At 37.7% G+C, this 21,667-nt stretch overlaps 1 protein-coding gene across 2 annotated transcripts in view; it reads right to left on the bottom strand.

Annotated features, from left to right (window-relative positions):
- RTTN (rotatin) overlaps window positions 1-21,667 on the bottom strand; it is a 102,926-nt gene that overhangs the window by 18,489 nt on the left and 62,770 nt on the right. The window contains exons 35-42 of one of the 2 annotated variants that reach the window (XM_063299049.1): window positions 19,554-19,656; window positions 18,829-19,027; window positions 16,340-16,430; window positions 10,167-10,332; window positions 7,995-8,132; window positions 6,345-6,553; window positions 1,885-1,990; window positions 827-924 (exon numbers count right to left, since the gene is read on the bottom strand). In XM_063299049.1, the coding sequence (XP_063155119.1) occupies window positions 827-924; window positions 1,885-1,990; window positions 6,345-6,553; window positions 7,995-8,132; window positions 10,167-10,332; window positions 16,340-16,430; window positions 18,829-19,027; window positions 19,554-19,656 (1,110 nt within the window). The remainder of the gene's footprint in view (window positions 1-826; window positions 925-1,884; window positions 1,991-6,344; window positions 6,554-7,994; window positions 8,133-10,166; window positions 10,333-16,339; window positions 16,431-18,828; window positions 19,028-19,553; window positions 19,657-21,667) is intronic. The other variant, XM_063299050.1, reaches the window with a different exon arrangement.

The following is a 21,667-nucleotide window of genomic DNA, read 5'->3' as shown; positions in this document are numbered from 1 at the left end:
TGATTTCTTCCATCCCTCCTTCCTTCCCTTTGAAGCATACTGGATGCTGTTTAAGATTTAGGGTAGTAAAACACAGTATCTCTGTAAATATTTGCAGCCAGCCCATGACTGCTGATGCAATATAATATAAGGCAGATAGGTACAGAAGAATGCTAAGCATAAGGCAGGAGGGTGGGGCTGCTTAACTTTTCCATGCGTGAGGATGCCCTATAGGCAGATCCTGTGCTTTCTCCCATTTATTTTCATACCTAGCTTAGAAGGCCAGTTGAAAGGCCAGCTAGGTGAAACAATAGGTAAGAGGCATTAAGCTTCTTCCGTACCATCTACTATTTCTATTCTTCAAAGTGTATGCCCCATGATGTAACAGTTAACCTTTAGTATTTGATATTCAGAATCAAGTGGAAGCTTAACATGCAGATAGACAGAACAAGCACTCATTTGAAAGCAAAACATCTGAAATCGAGGCATCATATCTGGGTAACGCTACTAGATGAGAAGTTCCAGAGTGAAACATAACTCTTAAGAAAGCATTCTTAATAGCTGTATGGCAACTGCAGCCCTCCAGACATAGTGAACTACAACTTCCATCATCCTAAACCACCATCTCCATTCAGTGATGATACAGGGTGCTGTCCAAAAATATTCTAAAGAAGTACCATATTGTTTTTCCAGAGGTGTTGGATTCTCATCATCCCCAGCATATTAAAATGTAAATATACAAGAGAGTAAGTCTCACTAACTTATATGCACAAAACTGGGATGTAAAATGGGTAGGAAGAACACCATTCAGATATTCAATAATTTTCCTATCAATACTGTAAAATACCTTTTTTCTTTGGATTGCTTTTCCAAGCCTCAAGGAAGCTAGATTCAGTTCTGTATAAACATGTTTCATCTGTTCCAAGCCAGTCTCTATGATGTTGGCTGTAAAGAAAAATGCATTCTGTTACTCAAACTGCTCAAAAATATTGGCAAAATGTGCAAAGATCAAATGCATACTCTGCCAATGAGCCAAGTTCCTAGCGTGATAGACTGAAGATCTGATACTGTTTAAGCTGAATTATCCATCAGCAAAACTTTGAAAAATGTAAAGAATAAAAATCACATTACATTCAGATTTGCTTCTCTATCAAATGCCCAATGACAAGCAGACCAATAGTGTCCTGCAACTGACGGGTCTACAGTAGAACATTTTGATTCTGAAACATAAAATACTTGCCATGGAGTCACATTAATTGTTTTGAAAGAATCAAAATACTTTCTTACGGCCAGTGTCACTTAATTCTAGACAAAGAAGAAAAAGATTGTGGACATTTTCCTGGTTTTAAAAATAATCTATTTCCAAAGCGCTTGCAACAATTGGGGAGGTCTCTTGAAGACATTGTTTCTGCAAAGTTTTGTATTTGCAAAGTTTTCCATGGTGGCCTTATTATACCAGTTCAAGAGCATTCTACTGACAGTGCTTCCTGCAATCATTGTTCTGAATCTATAAACAGCTAATACCAGGGTAGAGAAAGAGAACATGTATATTCAAGGCAGGTTGTCTGGGTACATAAATCCCAGTAACAGGAATCAACAGCTTCTCATCATTCATTTCACATAAGATACCATCAGTTGAAAATGGGCCGTAATGGTGTCAATGAGAGTCTGTTGAATGCACGCAGTAAGAACATACGTGGCAAAACAAGACCCCGCTGTTGACTCTCAGGGTCTTAATTTCCCTGACAGTAAACATAAGCAGCAAGCCATCATCCATATCACAGGAAACAGACCCAACAACAGCTGGACATATAAAGCTGTTACAATGGGAACATTCTTTCTATATAACTACACAATGAATGACACCTGCTTTAAAATCCCTAGCTTTTAACAACAACATCTCACCTTCTAGAGCACATTTCTGTGCACTTCTACTGACAGCTAAAAAGGGAAGCAAGGCACTTGCAGTAACCCGTTTGACCACATCTTGAAAAGAGTTTACTTCATAGGTCTGTGAAAAAAGCAGAATGGATTATTCAAGACAAAAATAAGATCCCAAAATGCAAAAATGTCTACATTATGCTTTTGCGAGTATTGATTTGAATTCTCTTTATTAATCATCATCTATTCTGAAATGAAACATTTAGGGGCACACAAAAAATAACAGACTTGACTCAAACATAGTAACATTGATTTTGTTAAATTCCTATAACACAGCACACAGTTTGGGGACTCAAGAAAGATCCACTATTTTCATCTCCAAAAAACTACTGTAGCTCTTTGTCTTCTTCCTCTTCCTCCTCTTTTTAACAGGCAAGGAGCTTTCTCGTTATCACAGCAAAACAGATGAGAAAGACTAGCTTCAGGATCCAGATTCACTGAAAATTTAAAACTGTTTCAGCCAGCCCCATTACAATTCAAAAAGTATTCACTTTCTAAAACCATTTTTCTTATACAACGATGACTTGATAGACTTATACAATATCTTATCTACATTACCGGCCCAAAGACTATTTATATGTTATTATGGTTTACCTACTACTATACTATACGCAAAAGGAAACCAGATGCTTATACTCTCTCTCAATGAAATAGCCCCCTTTTATTCTCTGAAAAAGGACTGATTGAATACTTTTTAGAGACACAAGGTACTGTGGGGGTAAAAAAGAAGTGATGCATATGGATCATCACCTGGCTTTGCAGATTGCATACTCTAACTTTTGCAAGGTAATACTTACTAACCAATCAACTTCAACAGACAACTGTAACAATTAAAAATTGGATGAGAAAAAAATAGTTGAAAACAATAGCCTATTTCTGGTTATCTCCCACAAACCCATGTGGCTTAAGGATACAGCATGAATAGCCCCTGACCATGAGAAGATCTCAGGAACAACTGCTGTTAATTATAGAACTGATGATATACTGATCAGGATGTGGTAGAACAGAAGTTATGGAAAATTAAGGTTGTGACAAAGATTCATGCAGAAGATAAAATTTTCAAGCAAGAGCTTTTTCCACAATCATCCTCATCCCCTCCCCTCCAGTATGTGAGTGGTCATCCATATCCAAGCACATCTTACTGGTAACTATATTCTTCCTGTGTTAGGAAGGGGACAGAGGAAGAAAGAAAGGAAGAAACACACACAATATAGCTATTCTTGCTATCCAAATGTTTCCACTGAGTTTTTGAAAAGTTGGGTTCCGTATACATCACCTGGTTTGGTTTCTAGGAAACTAGTTGAAACCAGATTTGAATACAAGGATATCCAACTCTTAGATTTAATTTCCCCATTCAGGAATATATTCAAATGGTCCCCAAAGAGATTACAATCATAGCTTCCTCCTATCCTCTATGCTGCTCTTCTTTCCCATTCTTTGGACAAATAACTCATTGCCAACATTCCAAGGCCTGGTTACAATTTTTTTGCCAGAATGTTAATCATTTCCTCCTACTTGCATGATGACTATTATTTTCCCACACTCAATATTGAAAGTTAGAAGTTATTTTGTTTCCTTTATTTTATGTACCTGCTTCTGATTTTTGCCTTGATTGTGCTGCTCTAATTCTTTCCCCTGCAATTGTACACATTTTAAAAACTAGCAATTGGATCCATCTGCTCCAGTAGTATTGACATGCCCTTTCCAGGATCCTTCTTTTATACAGCTAAGAGTTATTATCAGATTGTCGGTGTGACAAACAACACTTTCATTCCTCCCCCAAATTTCCTTTTCAACCTCTGACTTCTCCACACACTCTGCAATTGATTTGTTGAAATGCCATCATGCACATATTTCTAGGCAGTTAAAGGGTAACAACATCAAATCTCTATTCTAAGACGCACAAGTTCAAAAGATACATAAGATGAAATGGTGACATTCACTGTGATGATACAGTGGAAAAAATAATTAAGCTGTATGAACCTTTTAATCATAATAAAAAAAACCTACTATTCTTAACAAGAATACACCATTGCTTAACATTTCATCTATTATTCCTGTGATTTCTTGTTTTCCCATTCATTTATTACTGTGATCCACCACCACCCCACTCCACCCCTACTTATGTACGAGTTTGGATATATAGAGCAAAACTTGGGTTTTACATTCTCATTCCTTGTCCAAGAGAACTACAAGGAATGTGGACATTTCTTTCCATTTTGCCATTGAAAACACAAACTGCCAATCATAATTGACAATGCTGGCTTGTTCCACCTAATCTTAGTTAATAACATCTTATAAAATTTCAGCCAACGTAGTAAACTATGGTTAAATAACAGACATCAAGCAATTAAATAGATTTGCATGTACATGGCTAGTAGAAATAAAGCTATGAAGTAAATTCCTGGGTTAGAATACATTCCCAAAATATGACATTGTTCCAGGCCAGCAGCTAAAATAACTATCTCCATTATAATAATCTGTTGGAGATGTTCTCTTCCAGCATAATCAATATCATGATTAGAGCAAAATAGTACATGTTGCATGTATCATAAAAAGGAGGCTATACTGACACTAAAATAGAACTTGAGGAAATTATTAGCGGTTCATATCAACAGAAAGAAAACTTAAGAAGAACAGGCCATAGCTGGTTGAGAAATGCAAGAACTTACATAAGATTTACTTATCTTTTTGACCTATATTCTATTTGTCTGGTATAAATAATCAGTTAAAGAGGTCAGAATACAAGTAAAAGCATCAGGAGACAGCATTAGAAACCAAATATAATTGCTCATAAAAGGAAATAACAAATCTTACTATGAGTAACTCACCTATTACCAGAATTAAGAACAGAAAAGAATAGCTAAATCAAGGCTTAAGGTGAAGATTTAGTTGACTATTGTCATTTAAAACATTATTTCCTCTACCACCCCTAGAGTTGCCTCTTCTTTTGTCCCTGGTCCTTTCCCACAGTTCTCCCATCCACTCTCCTCCCCAAGGCCAGTTTGCATCCATCTTCCCTCCCTAGAAGCTGTTTTCTTTGGAACCACTTGAATGTTCCTCACTCGCTTTCTGCTTGCACTAGTCTTTAACTACTCTGCCAAGGATCACAGCAGACCTATGTTGGTTAGATTTATGGGGGTGTGTAACATATATTTATTATTTTAGCTATGAAGTTTAAGCACCCCACTTCTAAGGTATTAGCTACTCACTTAGTTGTCATCTGCAAACATATATGAACTTACATAATTTGTGAAATTAATTTTCCAGGGGCTACTGAGATTTGTATCAATAATATTATTATTAACATCATTGCTCAGGGGTGTCGCACATTCATTTTTATTTCAGGAAGTTTTAGCATCACAATTTGGAGAACCTCTGCTTTAATAACCTGAACCAGCTATACAACTAAAGTTATTCTGTATCCAATGTCAAGAATTCAGAAGAAAAGGTTAGACATAAAAGACCTTAGTAATATTTTAGACCATAATACAGTATGTAACAGAGAAGAGGCCTAAATCTATTGCAATCTGTTTGTTATTATAGTATACAAGGTCAGGAAACAGGAGTCTTGTAAAGTACTTTAATGCAGTTAGAATATTGTGACAAATCTTGAACGCTTCTCTACTTCAAATTGTACCTAACCCAATCAAGGCAGAGTTGTTTGAATTTCTTTCTCACACTTTCTACTTTCCCAGGACTAATGGGGGTAGTTTTCTTGGTAATGACTCCACATTCTCCTGACATTCCATCACATAAAATTACATTTGAGAAGACAAACAATAACAGAATAAGACAAGAATAACAGGATATACTTGTGTCAGCACTGACAAAATGGGCAACATATTAAATAATATACTAAATAATTTCTAGATTTTGAGATTATCTAGCATACTCTCAGTACTAACTTGTGAGGTCCAACAGATCTGGACTGCTGTAGCTCCTGATTAGGCCTGAGATCCTATCCCTGGAAGAAATTTTCCATGTTATACTACAGACTATTGTCCTTGTATCTCCCCTCCTTAACAATCCTTCCTGCTGGAATCAGCACCACCAACTTGTATCCTTGGACAGTCCAAAGCCTTTGCATTATGGTCACAAACACTGCTGGTATATGCTCCAGACTCGTGGTTATTTCCCTTTCCCCTGGCCTGGAATACTGTGTCAAGCCACTGGATCTAGCTTTCCTTTTAATTTCCTACAATGCCCCTAACACTGTCACTCTGGGCTGTAAATGCCTTAAACAACTCTGAACTTATTTGGCTCTAATTGTGCCATCCGTATCATCTTTTTAACGGAATATTTTCTGAGAAATAAATAAGTATCTCCTTAGCTAAACCTTGCTTAGCTTGACAAAGCATTTACAGTGTAATGATTAAGACTGGGGGAAAATGTACATGAGTATCAGATGATCATACATTTACCTGAATGAGTAATTCACAGAGCTTGATTACAGATGATTGGTTCTTCTTCTCATCAAGAAGGAAAGACACTGTTGGGTGGTAGCAAGCATCATCTTTATTGTTGAACTCTCTCTTCCCTTCTTCAGCAAAAAGAAGGGCTAAGAAATATAAGCAGGCCACACACAAACTAGGTTGTCTGGTAGAAAGATGGATACATTCACACAGGGTATCTAAAAGGTCAAAGAGATGCAAATTTTATGATGCAGCATTTTCATAAACATTAAATGATGTACTAGGATACGAGATGAACAAACAGATACAAATACAAGGTAATAGGCAACGGATGATTATGTTGACCATACATAAAAGTATGGCTTACCACTCATATTTCATTTAAAACCTTCATTTAAGCAAACTTTGGACTCCAATGGAAACTATTAACAACTGAAACAAATCCTCAGTAATGGTTTATTCCAAGTCTGCATGTCTTTAGGGAGAATTATGAAGAAATAAAACATTTCTAAATTATTTTGGGAGAGAAAACATTTCTAAAAGCTTTGGTTCTGACAGAAAAAAAATGTCCAGCCTCAGGAAAGGAGCAGTGGTGGGGACACTGAGTTACGCAAAAGAGCAATGGCTGCAGGTATGCCTACTCGGATGTATCTTGGAAGACTTCCATGGACATCGTAGGTGCCACTAATACATCTTCCACATGTTAGCCTTTTATGTGGAAGAATGAATAAATAAGCTTTTATTATATATATAATTATTAATGATTTGCATACATTGAAGAAAAAAATCCTTAGTTAGCAGGAACGTTTGAGAGCCAGTTTGGTCTAGTGGTTAAGGTGCTGGGCTAGAAACCAGGAGACTGAGAGTTCTAGTTCCGCCTTAGGCATGAAAGCCAGCTGGGTGACCTTGGGCCAGTCACTCTCTCTCAGCCCAACCCACCTCACAGGGTTGCTGTTTTGGGGGAAATAGGAGGAGGAAGGAGTATTAGGTATGTTTGCCACCTTGAGTTATTTATAAAAATAATAAAGGCGGGATAAAAAATAAATAAAAACATAAAAAAAATAAATGTGCCCAGCTATAAACCTGTCCCACTGTAGGCTTCTTACTGTTCCATATTCTTTGCATGAAGCAATAAAATCATTGGGTTTTGTAACAGTAATTTAAGGGGAAGGACTACTCATTAAAGCAAAGGTGGGCAACCTGAGGCCTCAGGCTTGCATTTAGCCCTACAGACTATTCTTTCAAGTCCCCCAAACCACCTTTGATTACAGCTACCAGAAATGGTGGCACAATTTCTTGACGTTCTGGGATGAGTACATAAAAACATAGTTCTCGTGCCCAACTTAAAGTTCTCCTCCAAATCCAAGAAAAATAAAATCATGGCTTCACCTGCTTTTCATCATTATCTCAACCACAGAATGTTACATGTGGCTCTTGGACATTAATAGGCTCTTCATCTCCTCCAATCTGACAGACAAAACCTCTGAAATGATGTACCCAATCAAGAACAGAACCACAACTTCCCAATTCTGCATAAACCCATTCCTGACAGGTGTCTCTGAAGAATACTATAATCCATGGTACCAAAAACCGGTAACGGGGAACCAAAGGCTTTGCTCTGTTATGCAGATATTAAGTTATTTTAAAACCAGGTATTACCTATTACTGAAGCCCAATGCTTTGCTAATGCAAGTGTTACAAACGGTAGTGCACTATGGCCACATTTTCTTAACAGTGTAGCCAAAAAAACAAGCAGGTCTTCCCATGTTTGATGAACAGCAGATGATAATTCAGATCCTGCCAAGTAAACATACAGAAAAAAAGCACTAAGAAAGATAAGCAGTTAAGTAAAAGCTTAGTTTAACATTTTAAAGTATAGCTTAAGATGAGAAACTATCCATTCAGCAAGACGGTCAAGACTTATACACCAGCCTAGAGACAGGAAGATGACAAATATAATATTTTAATGAATATTATTCCCAGATTAATTTATATTCTGAGTGGAATTCCTGTTCAAATATCTGGAAAACATTTTCACAAAATAAATTCTCTGTTTAGAAAATGTTTTTGGGGTTTTTCAATTTCTAGAATATCTCTACAGAAAATGCAATTACCAATTACTGAAGGAGGATTCGGTTTTCTGAATCTGGAGCTATGTAAATCATCAAGCTTACCTACTGTTAAGTATTAAATGCTGGAAGCCAACACCTGGTGTTAATTTTCTGATTTGGGCAACTTTGGAATATACATATATCGCACCTGTGGTTGGTCCTATACTTACTAAGTTTTGGGAGAAAGTAGTGGATCATATAAATGTGACTGTGTGACAAAAGCTAAAATTTTCAGAGGATAATATTCTCTTGAATTACTTATCTAGTACATGGAATTTGACAACTGGAGAACATAAATGAATTCTCCATGCCCTTACTATAAAAGACTTACATTGCAGCATTGGAAAGATAAATGTATGGCCTCATTTACTCAATGGATTGAAGACCTGATTACCTTTACCACCTATGAGTGGGTTGCCTACAGACATAGACTTTATATGGACAAGTGTAATGAAATATGGGACTCATTTATGCAAAATACAATAGGTTAAAAAGAAAAGCACGATAGTTATATAAATGTATTAGAAATTTATATATATATACAAACACACATTTGCATAATGTTTGTATTAGATAATTATATATACAATTGTAACTGTTTACTATTGTAACAACATATTATATTAAACTATATATATTGTATTTTTTTTCATTTTTAAGCACTTGTTATGTATTTTTATTTGGCAATGTATGTATTTTTGTGTTTTGTTCTCTTTTTCCTTTCTCTGTTACTATTTTCAAAGCAATAAAAATAAAAAAATATATGGGCATTTTAAAATTAATTTATGAAGCCACAATTAATAACGTATATAAAAATAATGAAGCACGGATAAAATCTGCTTCTAATGTTTCTTTTTTCATGTCTTTCTTTAGATTTAGTCGAATGTTTGTGCTTCACATTAACAGACTATGACTATATTCACAGATTAGTATCTCCAAGAAATAGCTCAAGAGACACCTTCAACCTAAGTAAGCATACCACTGCATTCTTAAATTCCTGATACTTTTGCACAATACACAGTAATGCTGGCAAGCAACAGACCTACAGCATCTAGGACTTAAAATTGTGCTTTGTTTCCTAGAAATTAAATGGCAATCCTGTGCTATTCCCACTTAATTAACACAAAGCAAGAAGCAGTAGCAAAGATAAATTTTTGGTGTAAATGGGAATTTGCTTTATATTAAGATGTCAGAAATCAAGGGTGTGCAAAAGGTCTCAAACCTGAAACATGATTTCAAATTTAAAACAGACTGTTCTGACTTTATTAGAAGTGCTCAAGTCCTTTCAAAAAGGTTCTGAGCCTGAAACAATCCTTATTTGAGCTCAGACTACTTCTACAAGAAACTGTTTCTGCCCCCCAACTGCCACTCTACATGAAGGCCCTAGTGCAAAAAGTTCCTTTTTAAAGATTCCTGAAACCTCAGAAGATAAAAGATTTTTTTTTTTTTAATATTTTTTCCTGAGGAGACCATGAATGCTGTTTAGGGATCCCATCAGATTTCCAGACCATTGTTCCATCCAGCCCAATACTGTCAAGACGGGCAATGTTTCAGGTAGAAATGTTTCCATTCCTGTCTGAAAATGTTGAACCTGGGACCTCAACAAGTATCGCTGAGTTATGGTGCCATATACAACCTTTGCTTCCAGCCTGTAGAAAACAAAACGTTGATATCAACTCATAAAATTTTTGTACAATGTTTTCAGATGCCTGATCCTTACCAACATAGTTACCTATGCTGTCCTTCGAACTAAGGGAAAGAATCACAAAGAACTTTTCCAAGAGAGGATTTAGTAACTCATCTTGCAGCACAAGATGAGTGTCCACCAGCAAACATGACCTCAACAGTCGAGACAACGATGAAACAAATTCCAGTAGAAATAAAATCTGCTTAAAAAACACAAAATTATTAGATTCTGATATTTGGACCACTTTTTTTTTTTTGCAACCATTTGTTTCCAAGATAATATTTAGAGCACTGCATGGCTGGTGCTCGACCTTTAAAAAGTAGGCCTATAATCCAGAATATATTTGGAATTAAAACCCACTAAGCCTGTTCATTTACTTATAAAAATGACTTTTATGCTGTCCCATCACAAGACTTTGAGTAATGTACTTAATTTTAATTTTAATGAAATTAAAAGGCGCCTGCTCCTTGAGAGGAAAGCTATGGCAAACCTAGACAGCTTATTATAAAGCAGAGACATCACCTTGCCGACAAAGGTCCGTATAATCAAAGCTATGGTTTTCCCAGTAGTGATGTATGGCTGTGAGAGTTGGACCATAAGAAGGCTGAGTGCCAAAGAATTGATGCTTTCAAACTCTGGTGCTGGAGAAGAATCTTAAGAGTCCCTTGGACTGCAAGGAGGTCAAATCACTCAATCCTACAGGAAATCAACCCTGACTGTTCATTGGAAGGACAGATACTGACGCTGAAGCTCAAATGTTTTGGCCACCTAATGTGAAGAGAGAACTCACTCGAAAAGACCCTGAGGCTGGGAAAGACTGAAGGCAAAAGGAGAAGGGAACGGCAGAGGATGAGATGGTTAGATAGCATCACTGATGCAATGAACACGAATCTGAGTAAACTCTGGGAGACAGTGGAGGACAGGAAGGCCTGGTGTGCTATGGTCCATGGGGTCACGAAGGGTTGGACATGGTCCATGGGGTCACGAAGGGTTGGACACGACTTAACAACTGAACAACAACAAATGTACTTAATATCAACATACAAACCTTGACACAAGAACTCTTCTCCTACCTTGCAGTAAACAACCAATTAACTTTCTCTTTCTCTACACACTCACACACACACATATTTGTGTGTATAAGTGTATTACTGAACTTCATTTGCTAGGCTCTCACACTGAAGGTCCATTTAAAAAGAAAGTTTGGAAAGTTTTGCAATATTTTGAATTGAGGTGGGCTAGAAATGCTGTAAAACAAACAATTAAACAGAAGATAGCAGTACAGCCTGGCATTACCACCTCATTAAAGTGTTTGCTTGTTTAATAAGGAATTACATAAATTGAAAGTATTAACATGAATAAAATTTTAATCTGTCATTAATCACTGAGAACAAAAAGATATGTTTCTTTTATTTTTCAAAAATAAGAAAAAAGAAACTTCCCTCCCACATAGGAAGCCCTAGCATTTTTTTCATGTCATATATATTTAAAAACCGTGCAGAAATTATCTGTTAAATCTTGGTTGCTGGATCTGCCCCGAATCTTTGTACTGTTCAAACCCTGGACATCTACTTGCAAATAGGCCTCTGTTTTAGTTTTACTACCCCTCCCTCTTTCTCATTCTCTAATTCCCAAAGATCAGAGAATCCAAACATAACGTACATTTCTAACATCTTATAGATAGATCAAGCTGTATAATAATAATGCTAATGATAATAATAATACCCAAAGCAAGCAGTATCTTCAAAGTGGCTTCACTCTGAATATGGGTGCGTAAGCACAACAAGGAATCATGGCCCTCTGATGCAAACAGGCAACTCTCCTTGCTCTGCTGTAGCACTTTGATAGTTTTATGCCTAGACCACCTGCAAGATTCTTGCCCCATTCTGGCCCTAGCTGCATGCAATTAATCCCACATGACACTCAGGAGCAGAATACAAGCAGGATATATCCGAGTGGGCGACAAGGCACCCACAGGTTCCACAAAACTCCTGTACTCATGAAAGACTATTATTTAAATAAAAAAGTAGAATAAATTATTTAAAGACAGTATAGAAAATTAGAAAATGAGGGGGGGAAATACTGTAAAAGGCCAAAGTCTTGTAAGACTTCAGCATTCTCAAGTGACTTTAGTCATTTAAAATGGTTCTTTATATCTGCCTTATAGTGCCTGTGAGATTGAGTTATGCTGCCTGGAAAAGCTATCAGCTCTGCTTTCCTAGCAGAGGTATCCGGATGCAGATATTCTGCCTCACTTGTTCAGCAACTGAAGAAGTGAAAGAGGGAGGAATAGTCTGATTGCCATTGAAATTAGGACATTTTCCACCTGTTTTCCGATGCCTACCCCCTTGAGAATAAAGGTGCACCATTTTTAAAGACCATCAAAAGCAAAGGCTTTTGCATCAGGGGGTGGCAGAGAAATTTCAGTATTTTTACACTGTAACCGTTGCTTACATGTCCTGTATCCAAAGTTTTGCAACTGGGCACACTTTGAAGCAGATTTAATAGAGACCTAGGGAAAAGGATACTGTACAACTTCTTTCGAAAAAGAAATGCTAACACTCATTGAGCATATTATTGATCTTGCTCACACTTTATCTTTCTTTCCATTCACAAGAAGATTCACACAGGGAAGTGAGATCAAAGAAGCTTTGATGTCACTTCTCTGTATTCAGTTGCACAACGTGACTCAGTTACTTGAGTTTTACAACTACACAGCAATCAACTAAAGCACTGCAGGTCCTGAATAATTGATGGAGCAAGATGTTATGGCACACAGACCCCTAAGCATGCAAGCACTTTCTTTCTTGTATTCCCTCCATTCCTTGGTTCTCAGCTACAGCAAGAAAACATTGTTGAGTTTTTCCTACTAATAGATTAAGCTGCTATTATGCCTAGTCATTTTGGCCGGGTGAAAAGGTTGCAAGTGATTGTCTCCTCTCACGTGCTTCATGCAAATCACCTGGAGGGGGGAGGAAACCTGCCCGGACTTGTTCTTACTTCTTTTTTTTTTTCTCTGCCGGCAATGTAGCCGAGCAAGGCTTGCTCCAAAGGGAGCTAAGTCCTTTAAATGTGTTTTGCTTTTGTTTTTGCTTTCTGTAAATAAATTATTTTTATAGAAATGCTTGGTGTGTGACTTTTTTGACCTCTCCTGGGCTAAAGGCTTTCCCAGCATCTGCCAACAAACATGAATTCTAAGGTGAGACTATTCTTGCCTTCTTGGTAGCAGTAGCATCTTGGGCAAATTTAATACAAGTTTAATAAATAATAATAATAACCATTTATTGTTTTAAACTTCAATCTTGCATAAAATGGATGTAGTATCTGAACATACTATTTTAAAATGCCAATTCGTTCTGCAAGATTACAAGTAATAGGAAGCTGCTGCATATATATATTACAGTTGTAATTGAAATTATTCAACCCCCATTGCAAATCAGCTTGATTGTCAAAATGTACAGACTTTCAGCTGTTTGCAATGAACAAATCAAACAAAAGCAATTGAAATAGCTCAATACAACGAATGCTTCAAGTGGTGTCCCCAAAGTCAACTGAAAATGCAACTTATAATGATTTCTCCAGTCTCAAAATTATTCAACCCCTTCATGGCAAGCATCTTCAGTACTTAGTAGAGCACCCTTTTGCTGTTACGGCTTGCTGCAAATGAGATGCATAGCCAGACACCAGCTTCTGGCAGCGTTCCTGTGGAATCTTAGCCCATTCCTCATGAGCAATGGCCTCCAGTTCAGTAATATTCTTGGGTTTGTGTGCTGCAACCTCCTTCTTCAAATCCCACCAGAGATTTTCTATTGGGTTCAAGTCAGGTGACTGCGATGGCCACTGTAGAATCTTCCAGGACTTCTGCATCCAAGCCTTAGTGGAATTTGAGGTATGCTTGGGATCATTGTCCTGCTGGAAGGTCCAATGACACCCAAGCTTCAGCTTCCTTACAGACAGCATGACGTTTTCTCCTAGGATTTCCTGATACTTCAATGAATCCATCTTGCCGTCCACATGCCGCAGGTTTCCAGTGCCAGAGGATGCAAAGCAGCCCCAGAGCATCACTGAGCCACCACGTTTAACTGTAGGCAGAGTGTTCTTTTCAGTGTATGCTTCATTCTTCTTCCTCCAGACATACCGCTGATCCATTGGGCCGAAAAGTTCCAGTTTTGTTTCATCACTCCACAGAACAGATTTCCAAAACTTCTGTGGCTTATTTATATGATTTTGAGCATACTGGAGCCGACTTTTCTTGTGCTTTTGGGTCAGTAGTGGTGTATGTCTTGAAGTTCTGGCATGGGAACCTTCTGTGTTTAGTACGCGCCTTGCTGTGCTCACTGCAACCTCAGTGCCTGTTGCCACCAAGTCTTGCTGAAGGTCTTTTGCTGTGACTTGAGGGTTTCTCTCAACCTGCCTTCTCAGAAATCTGGTTGCAGCCATTGACAGCTTCCTTTTTCTGCCCCGTCCAGGTAGTGTAACCACTGTTCCTTGAACTTTGAACTATGCTTCAAACGGTGTCTCTAGGAATATTCAGTGCCGCTATCTTTTTGTATCCTGTTCCTTGTCTGTGAAGGGCGATGATCTCTTCTCTTACCTTTTTGGGCCATTCTTTTCACTTAGCCATACTGTATTTCTAACATGCAGTCAAACGTGACACTCAACAAACCCCTAGCCAGTTCAGGAATTTCACATGTTCCAGTTCAAGCACACCTGATGCAACTAATGAAGCCCTTGATTAGTTGTATCAGGTGTGCTTGAGACAACATCTGTTTTGCATACTGTATGTATGCTGTTGTGATGGATTCTATTCAGGGGGTTGAATAATTTTGAGACTGGAGAAGTCATTATAAGTTGCATTTTCAGTTGACTTTGGGGACACCACTTGAAGCATTCGTTGTGTTGAGCTATTTCAGTTGCTTTTGTTTGATTTGTTCATTGCAAACAACTGAAAGTCTGTACATTTTGACTATCAACCTGATTTGCAATGGGGGTTGAATAATTCGATTACAACTGTAAATGGCAGCCAGTCTCCAATGTCAAGAATTTATTCATTCAAAGGATTTTTGCTCTACTTAAACCAAAACCTGTATTTGACTAGCTTACAGGAAGAAGGAAACCAGGAAGTTCTAAAATATCCTATTGGTGAATGTGAAGGACAGAACACCTTGAACAAATATTTCTGAGAAAGACCATTTGTTTTCCAAACTGACACCAAACTTAACTATAGTGGAGATCGGTGTTATACTATATAGGTGTGACTGCGAATTAGGCTAAAGGGAAGGGAAAAGGGTGGAAAATAGTTTGGTTTAGAGCAGCGTTTTTCAAATTGGGCCACTTTAAAATGTGTGCACTTCAACTCCCAGAATTCCCCAGCCAGCAGGCTGGCTGGGGAATTCTGGGAGTTGAAGTCCATACGTCTTAAAGTGGCCCAGTTTGAAAAAAACTGGTTAAGAGGGACTGCACATTTTAGTAAAGGGGCAAAAGTGGTTATCAATAGCAGTGTCCTTTTTTTTAACTACAGTACTCCACAGATATTAAAAAGTAGGGTCGTTCATGTCTAAAGGGCAAAATCTAATGGATACGATAGAAAAGGAAAGGAAAAGAACTGGGGTAAAAGAGAAAACAGGCACCTGACCAGCAGTATCTTTATGGCTGATAGATGGGGCCAAACTGCTTTTTAATTTTTTTGACCTTTTTTCCCAAGAGGCAAAAGGCACAGAGCTGAGCGCTCTTACGTTCTGGACTCTGCCACCAGCTATAACAGCTAAAGCGGTTTGATAACTCTGGAGCATCTCTATGAGCTACAGCAGTTTAAAAATTAAAGGAAAGCACATTTGTTTAGGTTGTCCAAAGCCACCTTGTCTGGGTTACAGAGAAATAGAAGCATGTAGAAGGGGCAGGTAAAAGGAAGTAGCATTTCTTCCTCTCTACTCTTACGTTTCTCCTCTACAATGATGTGTAAGAGATAAACTTTATTTTTGTTATGGGTTATATTCTATAGCCTAGATTCTCACAAACTGAAGAAAACCCTAGCTCTCCCTTAGAAGACATTATGTTCAACACTCACAATAAATACTGATATAAAGTTTGGGTAACCAACCTCTCTATTAAAATAAACTGTAGAGTGCCAGTTAATTCAAAGACAGAAGTTAAACAATTTAAGCAATTCAACAGAAAGGAACAGGAACCGAGCATCCACAACTAACCTGCATTTTGGAATATTCCATATGAGATGGCCGAGGTAGAGAAGCTTTCATTTCAAAGGTGCATTTCTCTAGCAAGCCAGAATTTACAAGACTAACAAAAACATAAACATATATGTTAGCAGAAATGAATATGAAATCAAACACAGAACATAAAAATGTAGTCTGGGTCACTCACACCCTGGCCTGCATTAATGGAGGCAGGCTGTTGTTTAGGAGAACATGAGGGCACCTTCTTTCTTCTCCACCATGAAGAAGGAATCAGCAGAATGCATTTATTTAGCAACCAACTGGATTACACCCCAGTCAATAAAAGGGTACATATAACAAGGGCAATAAAATACAGAAGCTACAAAAATGGGATAATAATAAAACCAGAGAGCAGCATGAGCAATTAAAACTGTGTAGAAGGAATGATGTTTTCTCTCACTGCCTAAAAGGCAATAAAATAGAGGGTAGTCTTATTTCATTATGGAAGAAGTTCCACATGCTGGGTGCTGCTATACCCTGATCTATGTGCCCATCAAGTTTCCCCTTGCTAGAATGTGGGACATATAACATGTGTTCAGATGAGACTCACAGGGGAGGTGGCAGTCTTTCAGATGCGCTGCCTTATCTGTCTGGGGATCTGCAGGTAAGACCAGCACCAGATATGAGCTGGATTTGCATATACTCTAAACTGAGTGCAGGAGTTCTGATTCATGTTCTGTTGTCTATAAAATGCATACAAAAAAGCAATGTGGACGCTGCAATTGCACTTTCTGAATTTTCCAGACGTGTGGCAGTTCCGTGTAGTTAACTAGATACAGAGGAACTAATGGATGGAGTACTGTGACCAGACTAATCTTCCCAAGGAGGACATATGTTGTTATTATTTATTCAAATTTTTGCCACCACCCATCTCCCCACACAAGAGGGACTCTGGGTGGTACTTTAGCCAAAACTTGACAAAACCACCATTTGGCCAGCAAGGAACAGCTTTAGATCTTAAAGGACTCCAAGCTGTGTACATGATCCTCCAGAGGAAGGGCCACCTGATCCATAATAACATGCCAGGTTAAAATAATTTAAAGCAACTGGAGGAAGATTTGTGCCTAATGGAAAAAAAATAATGAAGAGGGCTGAGACTGTAGGTCTGGGAAAAAAAAAACCCTAAACCACTGAAATATGCAGGGAAAGAATGAAAGAACCTTCCTCCCACCCCCACCCAGCAATCCAGGCTCTATTTAATGGTGGGTGTCCAACTGAATATTCTACTACATTTGACATCGGACCATATATATGGTTAGAGTTAGGGTAGTTCATTTAAGTTAGGACACAAAGTTCTAGTCTCTAATCTTCATCAGTGGATATTGATCCTAGGCTGGCAAACTGAGACTTTTTACAGTGAAGGAAAATGTGATGGATTCATGTTTAAACCATAAGCAGTTTATTTTTGGTTTCATGTTACATGCAGTGAGGCTACTGAATTAACAGTGGGAAGTAGCTTCATGGATACAAACTGCAAGCTCTTATAGATAAAATCTGGGTAACAGAAATAGCAAAACTATTTGCGTCAAGATATCTAGTCATCTTATGGATCTGTGGTTGACAGCAGTAAACTTAGGACTTCCAACTCATACTTCAACAAAATTAATTTTAATATCAATAATTATTTTATTTATGTTGTCAACACATTATCAATGTTGAATATATATACATGCATGCATACATACATACATATATATATATATATGACTTTTAGTAATATTAATATAGTTTATTTTCTTTCTCACTTTTATAGTCATAGGATAATAAAGTTAAAATATATCACAAGTAGATTTAATATACAAATTTATTTTACTATGCATAAAACATTTTAAATGTTTGCCTCAGTGTATTGGCAGTTTAGAAAATACACTATTAGGGGATGACACAAATTTAGTGTAGTAAGACTGAGTCAGAGGACTTCATTTTACTTTTTGCATACAGATCTTAAGAAGTCAAGAAAACAGATGAAAATTATGTGCTTTTAGTTAGCCTCATCTAAAACATTTACTTTTTATTTTTACCAACTCCTAATTAAATAAATATAGAACTGGTAGAAATTGTCAAACTTCAATCTCAACCCTCTAGGGTATCAATTTTGCAAAAGCTTCACTGACTCAACATGGCTTAGAGAAGTTGCTTTATTGCAAACAAGAAAGAAGCCATATAGAGAGAGCTGTCGGGACTCAGGCAGCATATAAGTTTAATAAATAATCGTCCCTGCTCAATGTTTACACAGCAGTTCTTTCTGGCCTGAGTACCCACTGGTCCCAACCTCATCAACTTCAGCTCTTAGAGATGTTCCAAATTTGCTCCATTTTCTGGAAGAAAGGGTTCTCCTAGCTTGATTTAAAAGTTACTTTTGAATTCTCAGAACAGTCAACAGTTTATCAATATCTGTAGCAAAGCTTGGGATAGCCTTTGCCCCAGTCTATCTGTAAGCACACTAGTTATTGATCTCTTACCTACTGAGAGCAGTTAGTGTATGTGCTCTCCGAAGAGCAATTGTAGTCTCTTTTGGAGTAACAACAAGCAGGTTGTCCAACAAGCCACATATAGCTGATAGGAGAGGTGGGGTGACTACCGTATACTGATTAGGTCTAATGACTGACTCTGAGGAATCATGTGGACTTGAAGATGCTGTTGTGGTTGTGTCACTCTGACCTAGAACACAACATTCAAGAGAAAATATGCTACATAAAATGTGGATTCACATGAAACTCTGGGATATATTCCTCACCTAGACATGAACAACAGATAATCAGTCAGTTCTATTAGCTACATGAAGCCTCAAAAAGACTATTGTAGTTATTGTTTCCATAAAGACCCAAGCAGCCACATGCTGTTTCTTAAACTGCAGACTCCTCTGTTAGGATAAACAGGACAATATGCAACAGACCAGTAAGGAGCAGTAGGAATAGGAATACAGGCCCAAAGAGCGTTTTATCAGCTGGGAACATTTAAAGTTGTAAAACACATTGTATTTCAGAGCTGCTGATATCTGAAAGGTGTGCAGAGCTAAACTTTTTGTTTTTCCACCCCGTGCCTTGATCACCTGAAAATTTAAAAAATGAACTACCAAGTGATGGCTGCTGTTTGGACAACCCATTCCAGAATCTCTAACATGCACTGTGCACATAGGGTGACTAAGAAATGAAGCTGCTTAATATAGTTTTCAAGAGCATCCAACCTTGAGCTACGAGTCGGTTCACATCACGAATAAGACTAACAGCTGGTGAAGAGGGTGCTTCTAGTTCCACAGCACATCCTGGTGATGGCGATACTGAAAATATCTGAGAAGAACCAAGGTGAGCAGTTTATTTATTCATATGTATTTTTTTTTAATTCTTTAGCTGATGTACCCCACCTTTCCACCCAAATGGTGCTCATGGTGGCTAGCAGCAATAAAAAAATAAAGATAAAACCGGGACTATAATAAAATAAAACCAGATTAATGCAATTCAAAGCACAGAGTAGAAACAAGGCAAGAAAATTGTATAGGATTCAGTCAATAGAAACATCTCAGCCAAATTTTAGAAAACTTAGGAGCCACTTGTTGGCCAGACTAATAATGCTTTTACTTGCAAGGGAAAAAGTAGAGAGGGAAAGAGCCTAGCCTTTCTTGGCAAGATTTCTGGAAGTGGTTTGCAGCTGCCTTCTTCTTTCTAGGTCTAAAAGAGAGTGACTGGCCCAAGATCACCCAGCTGGCTTCATGTCTAAGGTAGGACTAGAATTAATAGTCTCCTGGTTTCTAGCCTGGTACCTGAACCACAATACCAAACTGGCTCTTTCAAATAGTCTATAAGGTTTTATATATCATAATAATCATATTGAGCTGTGTCTAGAAACAGATGGTGATTGTACATGAAACATGGTTTGGGTCATGAGTCTTAGTATATTTAACCTATAAAAAAAACCCTCATCAAATGCATGGGGCATTGAGACTCATCCCTGGACACCATGGAGGCAAGCCCAATCAGGTCTGTTGGCAAATAAACTGGGTCTCCTTCATAGAACTAGGGGTAAGGATTTGTAATAAAACCTCTTATTTAAGGTTCTAGAACCTTACAGAGTGGGTGGGAATTCCTTTGCAACACAATGCAACCCAAATGCTCCCTCCTCTTTGTTAAGTGTGCAACAAGGAACAAGAGAGCCATTTAAGGCACTTTCAATTTAATTAATAACTTTTGCCCATTGAGCACTATGCTGTTTAAAGCATTTCTTTTCCCAGCTTGTTATACATGGGAAATAAGATGTTTTCATTTCAATTATCTGAGAAGCCTATGGAGACATCGTAGGGCTCAGAAGCATGCTATAAATAACAAAAGATGCCACAGCCTTTTGCTTTTCTTTTCAACATGCCAACTTCTTGATGATGATGGTGAAGAAATTAAAGAAATCTAGCACAGAGCTAGTCAAACATAAAGGCAAGTGTCTGTGTGCACACTGGTGGCCACAGGGACATTACTGCTCCAAAGAACCTAGTAGTTACTTCAGAGAACCTATCTGTCAGGCCTCACCCTACCACTTAGGAAAGCTCACAAGAATGCCAAATAAGTAGTATTTATTGAAGAAAGGTTGGAAGCCATAAGCAAGGAATTTCAACAACTTCTATGATTCAAGAAGTTACTAGCTAGTGTGAGAATTAGTTGTCACACGGTTGGTGAAAAACAGTACAACAGCAAATCTGACCGTTGCAAAAACAAAGGACAGATGGAAACCAGTCCATTCAGGAGAGGGGTGGAGTTTTCCATTCCAAAGGGCCAGGAGGAAAAAAAAGCACAAGACAGTTTGAACCTTGATTCTGTATAAACGGCTTGCTCTTGAAGGAAAGAGAGGAAATGTGAATAAACTAATTGTGTCTGGTCACCTTAAGAGTAAAGTCTTAATATAAAACAATTATCTACATGCGTCAATTGTCCTGGGGAAAAAAAACTTGGTTTGCCCTACCATCAATAGCTAATGATCATTTGCATAATGTCAGATATAGAAACCATTCTAGAAATTATTAGCAGAAACAATTCTAATACTAGAAAACACTGTGGTGCGCAGTAACAGAATTAGGTAGTCTTAGACAGAGCTACCTTTCTGGAAATGAAAGCATTTTTACTTTTCCTAACAAAAATTACTGGGTGCCTCCCACACTGAAAAAATCCACATAACATTTTTAGCATTGCCTGCTGAAAAGCAACAGGTTCTGAATGTGAGCAAAAGAAGAATAAAAAACAACAGAAAAATATTAAAATAAATTAGGAAACATGGGAAGAAACAGAGCTGGTATAATGGAGTCCTAGTTCTCCAGAC

Source organism: Candoia aspera, chromosome 3, assembly GCF_035149785.1.
Source record: "Candoia aspera isolate rCanAsp1 chromosome 3, rCanAsp1.hap2, whole genome shotgun sequence".
Taxonomy (NCBI): Eukaryota; Metazoa; Chordata; class Lepidosauria; order Squamata; family Boidae; genus Candoia; species Candoia aspera.
This window is presented reverse-complemented; position numbering and strand designations above follow the sequence as displayed.